This window comes from Acanthisitta chloris, unplaced genomic scaffold (genome assembly GCF_000695815.1).
Source record: "Acanthisitta chloris isolate BGI_N310 unplaced genomic scaffold, ASM69581v1 scaffold26984, whole genome shotgun sequence".
Taxonomy (NCBI): domain Eukaryota; kingdom Metazoa; phylum Chordata; class Aves; order Passeriformes; family Acanthisittidae; genus Acanthisitta; species Acanthisitta chloris.
Window position 1 is genome coordinate 64498 of NW_008671534.1, and position 10412 is coordinate 74909.

The 10412-nt window shown below is 41.8% G+C and overlaps 1 protein-coding gene across 1 annotated transcript in view; it reads right to left on the bottom strand.

The window, feature by feature from the left end:
* LOC103801717 (dedicator of cytokinesis protein 7-like) overlaps window positions 1–9890 on the bottom strand; it is a gene marked incomplete at its 5' end in the record, with an annotated part of 70897 nt that extends 61007 nt beyond the window's left edge. Inside the window, 6 exon segments of the mRNA XM_009074139.1 lie at window positions 1899–2061; window positions 3334–3427; window positions 5264–5406; window positions 6059–6224; window positions 7631–7711; window positions 9741–9890. Of these exon segments, the coding sequence (XP_009072387.1) occupies window positions 1899–2061; window positions 3334–3427; window positions 5264–5406; window positions 6059–6224; window positions 7631–7711; window positions 9741–9890 (797 nt within the window).
* Window positions 9891–10412: the final 522 nt, after the last annotated feature.

Below are 10412 nucleotides of genomic sequence, written 5' to 3' on the forward strand. Positions count from 1 at the left end.
TGTTTGGGGAGTATCCTCATCCCCTCAAGCCCCAGTGCCAATGTGCTGATACTTTCATGGAGCTTTACCTCCTCAGGATGAATTCTAACGCTTAGGAATCAAACCATCTACTCACGTATTGGATAATATTGCTTGGGGGAATGGGTTTTCAGGCTGTTGCATTCCTTTCTGAGTTGTGCAGTAGGGAAAACAAGAAGTGTTTCAAGAAACAAACATCTGGGAAAACGCTAGGAAAACTTTTAGGTGTTAATCTACAGGGGGGGAAAAAAAAGAAATTGTTTCTTAGAGTAACTAATTTGGTGTTTGGTTCATGTTATTTCTGTGGAATGTTTCTATGAGCCCATGAAAGAAGGGTAATTTCCCATTTTAAGGCTCTGTGTATGTCCAGACAAATTTTCAGCAGTGTAGCTGAGGCAAATCTTCTTTGGAGCACTGTGCTCACACAGTTAAAGACGTGTACACACGTGCAAGTGAGCCAGAGCACAGGCCTGATCTTCCAAATACCACACTCTGAAGGGTAATTCCAGAACTATGGTTTCTTACAGAAAATTAAAAGCTAAGCTTCAAAGCTTTCTGCAATGAGTAAGAGATCTGTTCTTCTCATGTGAAATGAATCACAGACGACCCTTTGTGACCTTTTAGTACAACCAACCAAGAAACTACATGAAAGACCAAGTGAACACACACACACCAAAACACCTTTCAAACAGAACAGCTCCCTGTGGGGCAATTCCAATGGTACCAACACACACACCCTGCAGGCACAACCCACATGACAGTGTTGGTCCTGCTCCTGGGAACATCCACATTTGTTTAGCTTCAGCTGCAGAACACTAAGGACTAGTGACACACTTGCGACTTGCTGGCCCTGGGAGTGTTGCCTGACAAAGACCTCAATTCTGCAGTTACATTGAGTCATATTGACTTGTTTATCTCACCCAACCCTTGTAAAGATTTTTTATCTCAACATTTGCAACCACACAGAAAATGGTTTTAAACTGTGATTTGTCAGAGTGAAACATGGTGAACAGGATGTGTTAATTACAGAAACACTGCAAAAAATGCTTCTACTGTCATGGATTTATTACCGAGATGAGATCACTCAGTGCAATTGTAATGTTTAATTACCTGTCCAATAAATAAATAAATAGAACTTTTCAAACTCATAGTAAGAAACTTGACTAAACTCTTCTTGTAAGCTTTGGCTTATAAAAACCTGGTTTGTATCTACCTTTTACCACAAGAAGTAATGGATTTGGTGAGTGTGTTGGTGAACTTGAAGACTATTCCACTCAGGCATGCAATGTCTTCAAAGATACTGTGAGAAAGCTTTAAATTAATAATGGTGTATAATGAAATCTGCTCCCTGCCTGGGCTTAGTTACAGAAAAGTTATTATTTTCCAAGATATTTAGGAAAATTTCTTATCTTCCAGATCTTCAGATGATTTCTTCCACCTTGTAAACAAAGAAATCACTTTTAAATCAAAATGGAAAATGAATGGATTATGCATTTTCTCCATTTTTATCCCCCACTTTAAAGAAAAAAAAAATTCACTGGAAGTGTCAGCAAGTAATAAAACCAGTAAGAAAATGACTTTATCAGACAAAGGAAAAATCCTACATAAAACTGAAATGAATTCACCTAAATTTTCCTGTGATTTCTTGGAAATGGAGAAACCTCTCTCGTGTTCTTATTCACAGCCAAGTTTGATGCAAACATGTTTGTCCCTTCACAACTGTGTGTCTTCTGCTATGTCAGTCTGAACCCTTGTAGTGCCTCTGGCACAGCAGATCTACCCACAGAGCAAGTTTTGCAACGAGGCAGGTGATAAGATAGGAATTTCTAGACTTGCCAGTCTCAGCCCCTGAAAGGTGAAATGTGTTTGAAAACTCTGACCTGTATGTGGTATTTGGAACGTAGACATCCCTGGCAGGAAACTCCAGGATTTCTCTGGTGGGTCTGACTCTGCTGTCTGGGTAAAGCTTGACTTGAAGCAGCTCTGGAGTCAGACAGTAGTGGGGATTCTCTGGAGCTGGAGATATGTCTATCTTTAATTGAGCTGTAAGAAGAAAGTTATTTTATTACAATAAATAGAAGCTAATTTAAATTTTAAAAAGCATAACTATGCTTTGTTTTTTCAGGTTCATATCCTGTGTAGTAATTAATATCCTATATATTAATTTAATAAACAAATGATAAATTACAGCCAATGTGGATTTGTTAGAATCAAATATCAGTGGATCCAACTGGTATCTAGAGCAACTGGAGGAAGGGATAATAAGGACCCACAGAAAACATGTATCTTAAGTCCCAGATGCTTCTCTCACAGGCAAGTTGGGGAAATAAGAGTCTAGAAAATGCTATTCTCAGGCCCAACTATGGCTGCAAACAATCCTCCATCAGAGGAAGGCTTGAAAATGCCTGAGATTGGTCAGGCTACAAAACAGAGGTGAATAGAGCGAACTAGTAACACTACTCAAGTACTTGAAAGGCTGTGATCACTGCCCTGAGGCCATGGCAGACCATAATCAGATTCATTTGCAGCAAGATAATTTTGCAGTTTTCTTAATACCTAACCTGACTCCAAGGACAGCTGAGTGCTGGGGAGATGATCCGAGGAAGCAGCAAGATTGCTGTCACTGGAGATTTTTAAGAAGAGATTAAGTAAATATTGTCAGGAGTGGCACAGGTCAGGGACCAGTACTGGTTCACTGCTGTGTGCCAGTGTTTCTGTTTCCCTTTCTCAAACAGAGGAGGAGTCTGTTCCGATTAACCAACTGGGAGCCAGGGGAGAGATCTGAGCTAGAGAGTAGGATTTCACTCAGGAAGACAGAAGCTCCTCAAGCCCTGTTGGGTTTTGGGCTCTGGGCTTTGCATCCTCCCCTCACAGATACTCCTGCAGTGAAAGGACAAGGGGTAATGGATTCAGATTGAAGCAGGGGAAATTTAGGCTAGATATAAGGCAGACGTTTTCCCTATGAGGGTGGTGAGACACTGGCACAGGTTGCCCAGGGAGGCTGTGGCTGCCCCAACCCTGGCAGTGTTCACAGCCAGGTTGGCTAAAGCCTTGAGCAACCAGTTCTGGTGGGAGGTGTCCCTGCCCAGGGCAGGGGGTTGGGATTGAATGGTCTCTAAGGTCCATTTCAACCCCTAAAATTCTATGATTCTCAGTGTGACAAGAGCTGAATGTGCAAATCTGCCAAAACGCCATCCTTGGTGCTCCTGCTCAGCCAGGGATTGCTGTCCATGACTTCTCTGGGGTCACTGTAGCAATTGGGAAGGACTAACCAAACAACTAAACAGACAGGAGGCAAAAAGACCTCTTGGATACCTGTGATGGGTCTCAGCCTCCGTAACACTGATGACGGTCGCCTCATGTCCGCAAGGAACTTGTACAGGTCCTCATCGCTCAGGCGATCTCCCTCCTGTGTGTGGTGGAACAATCTGGTTACCCAACAACCCTTCAGCACTGCCAGAGAGTGAATAAACCATCTCACACTACAGTTCTCTTTCCTCTGACACCAAAATGTACCTTCCCAGAACAAGGTGTTAACATTAACATGCTAAATTGCACTTCATTTCTTTATCCTTTTCCCTTCCTTTTGCCCTTATTAATCACCATGACAGCTGCAGGAACTTTTAATTGAAAACCTTTTCTCTCCCCATCAATATTATCTTTTTCAAAGCTGAAAATGGATGTTAAAAAGGATTTCCCCCAAATATCCATTTTTTAGCAAGTATAATAGTTTGAAAAGGAATCTGTCATTCAGGGAGTGATCCTCATTCCTCGTCCTCTGTCTTTCCTTGGAGATGAGGCTAAAAGCTTTACTTTTCAGAAGAAGTGTTAAGAGACAGTGGGAAGTGGAAGGAGAGTGTTGTCAGTCTTCCTTGTGCCACAGTCCAGCAGCTCAGAGTTTCATTCATTTTGGAAACATCATAGAGAATGTGGCTCTGTCACCCTCTAACTATCCCAAAGCAGAATAATCTGGTAATAAAGGTAATAAATCACAATATTATTACAAAAAAAGAAGCAAATGGAAGGAGAGAAACACTGGACAGTACTTAATTACACTTAAGAGGAAAAAAGGAAGATAAAAAGAATCAGAAACATAAAATCTTAAAGCTTGGCAGCTTTAAAAGGACAAACTAACAAAACAATCAGTTTCAAAGCTGTCAAGTGAAAACAACCTCAACAAAGTAAATAAATACAAGTTTTTGTAAATCATTACTAACTCAGTGACCAGTCTGAGCCGGTGTTACACGCCAGTTTTACTACAAGGGCTGCAGAGCAGGTCCATGGAACAGCTGCATAGCAGTGCTCTAACATTTTTGTTTCATACTTATTTTCATTACAGAAGTGGATTTTATTAACCTCCCAAATAAAATGAGCTTCCAGTGCTGCTGTGTCACTGAGGCCCTGTGGTAGCATCCACAGAGCCCAATTTCAGTCCTACTGAGCTCCATGGAAGCACTGGAGGCAGCAGCCTCACTTCCATGCTCTGTACATGCTCTTGATGCCCTTGATGACACTTCTCCTTATCAGTGCTGTATTTCAAAGCAGACTTGGATGGCTCCCACAGTGCAAATGGCAAGTAACCAAAACAATCAGAAGAAGAACAACAGCTTAACCAACCTTCAATATATAGAACCTAAATTTTTGCATTCTGATCAAGAAATCAGTCCCAAAAATATCTGTTTGTACACAAATAAATCCCTTTTAATACACACAGGTGACACTGAGGTAAAAATTTTCCTTATCTCAATGAGGCATTAAGCAAATCTTAGAAAAATGGTTTCAGCTCATTTTTTTCTGCTAGGCTTAACTAAAAATTTTATGATATAATATAATATATAACTGAAAGAGATAGGTTTAGATTAGATATTAGGAAGAAATTCTCCCCTGTGAGGGTGCTGAGGCACTGGCACAGGTTGCTCACAGCAGCTGTGGCTGCTCCCTCCCTGGGAGCGTTCCAGGGCAGGCTGGATGGGGCTTGGAGCAACCTGGGCTGGTAGGAGGTGTCCCCATGGCAGAGTGTGGAACTGGATGAGCTTTAAGGCCCCTCTCAACCCTCTGGGATTCTATAATTAATACATGATATAATAAACCCTCTGCATGCTGTTCAAAGATTCCTGTGACCAGGGAACAGACGTTACATGCACTGAAAGCATCACAAGTTAATCACTCAGGTCTGAAGTGACTTCCCATGATCAAGTCCCTCTGTCAAAGGAGCAACTCCTTAATTAGCAGCTTCATACCATACCTGTTTGAAGAAGTTTGTCACTGTCAGAGTAGCTGGTCTAAAGCTGGTCAAATTGCAAGCCTCATCCCCACTTGTGGTTCTCTCCAAGGAACGTCTCCCAACGATGCTGGAATTCCTCCTCTCCGACCATGACCCTTTACGTTCTGCAAAGCATAAGAAGGGGAAGGAATTTAAAAAAGAAACAATGAAAACTATACTCCCAGAGCCTACTTTTATCCCAGCCAGGATTTTCTACACAAGAGGAGAAGAAATGATGCCATGAGGGTGATAGAAGAGATGGCTATGCCCAGGCAATCACACTCCTGAGGCATCAGGCGCCTGTGAAGCACAGCTGACTACTCCTGCTCCTCTCACAGCAACCTCACCCCAGTGCCTTACTGCTATCATAAAAGTCTTTATCCTGAGGAGATTTATGTATTTCTCTTGCTCTGAAAGATGATGAAGTTGGCAGTTTTGGGGATGCTGAAGAGCAGTTTCAGATGAGTTACATGGTTCACAAAGATTAATCCACTCCTTTGGAAAATGCTCACCAGCCTGTAACATTCTCTCAGTCTTAGCAGCCTGGTTTTAAATAATATAACAGATGGTTTGCTTGTAAAATCCTTGAAAGATAAATCCATTTGTTATCATGGACTTTTCTGGTTTAGTTCAACCATGATCCCAGACTATCAGAAGGCTCAGGGCAGAGGGAGGAAAGTGATAAAAGGAGCAGTGGCAGCTACAAGGCATGAGTCAAGACTTCAGTAAACTCTGGATTTGTCCACATTCCCCTCAGGCAGATGCCCAGTACTGTACCTCCTGTGCCAACTTCAACTTCTGTGGAATCTCTTTCCAAACTCCCAGCACTGCTCACAATGTTCATTAGATGAATGGCTGTCCAGGCAAAAGGCATTCGATACTTGCCCAGTCTTTGGCAAAACTGTTCTGCCTGACCTTTCAGCTTCTCCAACTTCTCCTTATTCTGTGAAAAAAATATTCAACCCAAGAGATAAAAAGGAGAGAACCATTTAGGAAAATCAGTGAGGAACAAAGGTATCTTTTCCAATTTCCAATGATTATGTGTTTCAATAGCACCTTCTAGAGACGAATCACCAGGGGCTGTGCAAACGCAACTTCTGCTTCCCAAAATTGCCCTCAGACCACCAAACAGGACAAACTGACAGTTCATGCTCTGAACCCTCCTGAACAGCCTGTCAAACCCCAGTGAGCTCCTCTGCCCACTCCTCCTTCCAGAAAGCCTGAAATGGCCTTTCCCAGGGAGGTTGTGTGCAGCAGGTGCTCAGATCATCTGGAGCTGCACGGGAAACTTCAAACATTTCTCAAATAAGCAGTATCACACTCATTTTGTTGAGAGGGGAAAAAGGGGATTAGAAAGGATTTTCCCATAATTCTCTATATTAAAGGGCAATTTTTTTGCTTTAGAAAGGTTGTTATCTATAGGCCTTTAAGAAGTCCCCAGACAGGGGCTGGGCAACAACAGAGAGAGTTCTGCTGCTCTAATTCAGGACATGCTTATGCCCCTTGCTGGGATAGAGATGTTGCAAATCACCTTTTCACCTATATTCCCCAAGCTTTCTACAAATCCAATTCCAAAATTTCACTTAGACACATTGACATCACAGGAAATGCAGTTTTTTACCTTTGTGATCTATATTCCTGAGGTGGAAAACATCTATTTTTCATATTGTGTGATGATATAAAGACAGAGATAGCAAACAAACGTGAACTTCTTCAGCTAAAAACAGATTAGAACTTTACGAAGGCAGTATTTGGTTAGAGTTTGATTAAAACTAACAGATGATGGAAAGGCTCTGATCACAAGAAGGGCTGAAACCTCTGGTTTGCCCTTTATCCAGCCCTCACTATTATCTTCTGACCTTCACTTGGCTCAAACCAACTGTACGCAGAATTAGGAACCATTTTTGAGACTTTCAAAGCCCCTCCAGAGGGAAGCAGAGTGGCTGTGATGGGGTTAAGCTGCAGAAGGAGTGGAAAAGTTGAAATTTTACTGCAAATTCCCACCCAAGAATGCCTTCACCTGACCCAGCCGTAAGCACACTGCTGATCCTCTGGGACAAGGAATCACAGCTGGCTGAGCTTGATGGGAACCACAGACCTCCCCTGCCAGCTACAAAAACTGGTGACCTTTAACTACTCTACCCCAATAAGGCATCGAGATTCAAGGGGCTTTGATTCCTTTTGGCCTTTAGGTTGGGCCTAGATGCTTAACCAAAAATGGATCCTTTCAAGGACAGGAACAGTATCAATGGCTAAGTCCAAGGTGAAAGAAAATATGCTTAATTTTAATAACAAAATACTTTAAAGCGCTTGTAGCAAATTTAATCAGAACATCAAAAAAACTCTTACCTTTGCTGCATCAGATTCCTTAAAAATCATGTAAGGCTCTGCACACTCTCCAATATCTCCCTGCTGTAATACTTTTTCCAGCTGAGAAGGGAAAATGAACCATTTTAAGGACATGTATCCAGCAAGGATTGTTCAATTAAACAAACATGAGGAAGCAAAAACATTCCTTCACAAGAATTAAAGCTTGATTTCCCTCTGAGTCAGGGAACAAGCACTGCACTCAAGTTGTTAATACCATTAAGTTCCCAGATTTTCAGCTATAACTGAATCAGGAGTGTGAAATATAGGTTCAAACGGAACATAGAGGACTTGGCTTGGGTTTGTGCTGTTCTAGAGCCACTTTTGGCTCACTTTTAAGGCCTTAAAGACAGCTTACACTGTCTTCAGCATCATCATTCTTGGAGTTCTGTTCTTAATTCTGTTCTTCATAGTAAGGTCCCACTGCAGCAGCACAAAGAGGTGACTCCAACACACTCAGTTAAAACCAGCATTACCAGTGTTTTCAAATCAAATAATGAAATAATCACATCACTAGAGCTAGCCAAAGAGTTGATGTTTGTTTCTGAAGTCTCTGAGTAACACCAAACTGCCTTACACCCAGCTCCCTATGGCAACATCTCCCCTGTCACATGCATGAAGAGAGCTTCCTTCCAAGGCATCCTAGCCTTCCCTTCAACACCAACTCTGCACATGCTCTTACTAGCTCAGAGTATCTTTAAACTTCTCCCATATGCCATTCATTCTTCTCTGTTAGTAGAACTCCAAGAGGCTACCACAAAGTAAGGAACAAAACTCCTTTCCATCAAATCTTGCACTCCCTGGCGAGTTTACACCAGCAATACCAGTTGGCTGCAAAGTGGTTTCCAAGTAAGACCATGGGAAAATACACCTGATAAGGCACATGATGCATCTGTCTTATTTATCCCTGATTACATCCTTTCCATCATCAATTCACAAAACCACCAAAGCCACCAGCTCCTCTTGGATCACTGGTTCTACAAGCACTGATGTGCAGTCACAAGTTCTCTTGGCCACATCCTCATAAATATGGGATTCTCTCTTCCTCATATCCTCTAAAAATCAGAAGAGTGATTCTCCCCTGTGAGGGTGCTGAGGCACTGGCACAGGTTGCCCACAGCAGCTGTGGGTGCTCCATCCCTGGGAGTGTTCCAGGCGAGGCTGGATGGGGCTTGGAGCACGCTGGGCTAGTGGAAGGTGTCCCTGCCCAGGGCAGGAGGCGGAACTGGGTGAGCTTCAAGGTCATTCCAACACAAACCATTCTGGGATTCTATGACTCCATGATTACATGTGCCCAGGCAGAATATGAATTTAGAAGGAATTCAGAGAATCATACCAAAAATCGGAGATGAGAATATGACCCAGCACTACTGAAAGCCTTACTCTCACCTGGGACTGTTTTTGTCATGCCACAAAGCCTTAATTCCTTTTCAAAGGCTTATTCCTTGAGTAAGAAGCAGTTCCTGAAGAACTTGCACACTGCCTGTGAGTTGAGAGCATGTATTCAACTCCCTTTTGGCAAGAGGATGATCTTTAGAGAGAGAGCAGTCAAAAAATCTGACTCAAATGCCAATCTGAACCAGTAACATTTGTGCACTCATTGAATCAAATGAAAGAAGAGAGAATAACTTTAATCTTTGTGTATTTTATTCCAGGAGTGACCAATGCGGCATTTTATTTCAGCTACAGATCTCACTGCCTCAGCAATTTCAATTCTCCAATACATTTGAGAATCTGGCTTAAGGGCATGTGTCATTTTTAAATGAGAATCAGATCAATACACATTTTTACATCACTGATTTATCTGTCATCTTAAAGAGTAGCACACTGCTTCACATGAAAACCAAGGTGAAGCCCCAGAAAGCTGATCTGTATTTTCCAGTTTTGGTGCACATCTCCACCAAACTGTTTCTGTGACAAAGGAACCTAAGTGAGAACATTTGGAAAGAAGCAGAACTCTGTGGTGCCACTGTTCACACTTCTGAGTACAGGATCCTGCTTTCCTGATGTCAAGAAGTCAACTGGTCAGCCAGTTTGAATTTTAATGGAAATAAAAGGCAATAATGATTTCAATTTCTCTAGCATTTCTTACCTTTATCACTAGAAAGACATCTTGAGAGGGGTAGGTGATAGAGAAGATGGCAGACCTGGCCAGGGTGGATATAGCAGCAGGGGGGACATGAGGCCGAAGCATTCCCTTCATTTGCTCAGAGTTTAAATCAAAGTAGAAATTCTCTGAAATCTAAGGAAGAAATTGAGTAATCTCAAGCATTAGTTAATACTGTGACTTTTGGTAAAGTTTCAAAACACAAGTAAAAACTCCTCCTTTCAAACCAGGTATAAAAAGGGGGGTGGGGTGGAAGGAAGGCCTTTTCATTAATGCAGGACAGTGGGAAAGGAGAAAGGAGATGGAGGAAACAATACAGTCCACAGGAGCTGGAGGAAATTTATAGGTAGGGTGTGTAGTTCCATTGCAGAACTAGGAATTAGCATTGTTATCTTAATTAGAAATACCAAAATAGAAACAGGAAAAGGAACAGAAAGAGAAAAACCAACACATTTTGAAAGTCAGACAGTGAACTTTGTCCCCTGAAACACCAAACCCTCGACTACAGAGCCAAAAAGGATGTGAGTTGGTTATCAACACCAGAGGTCACTAAAGAACTTACTATGTTAGAGCAAAAAAAAAAAAAAAAAAGGAGTAATGAGATGATAAAATTGTCTTATGAAATGTGATTTAAATATTAAACAAAGTTCACATAAT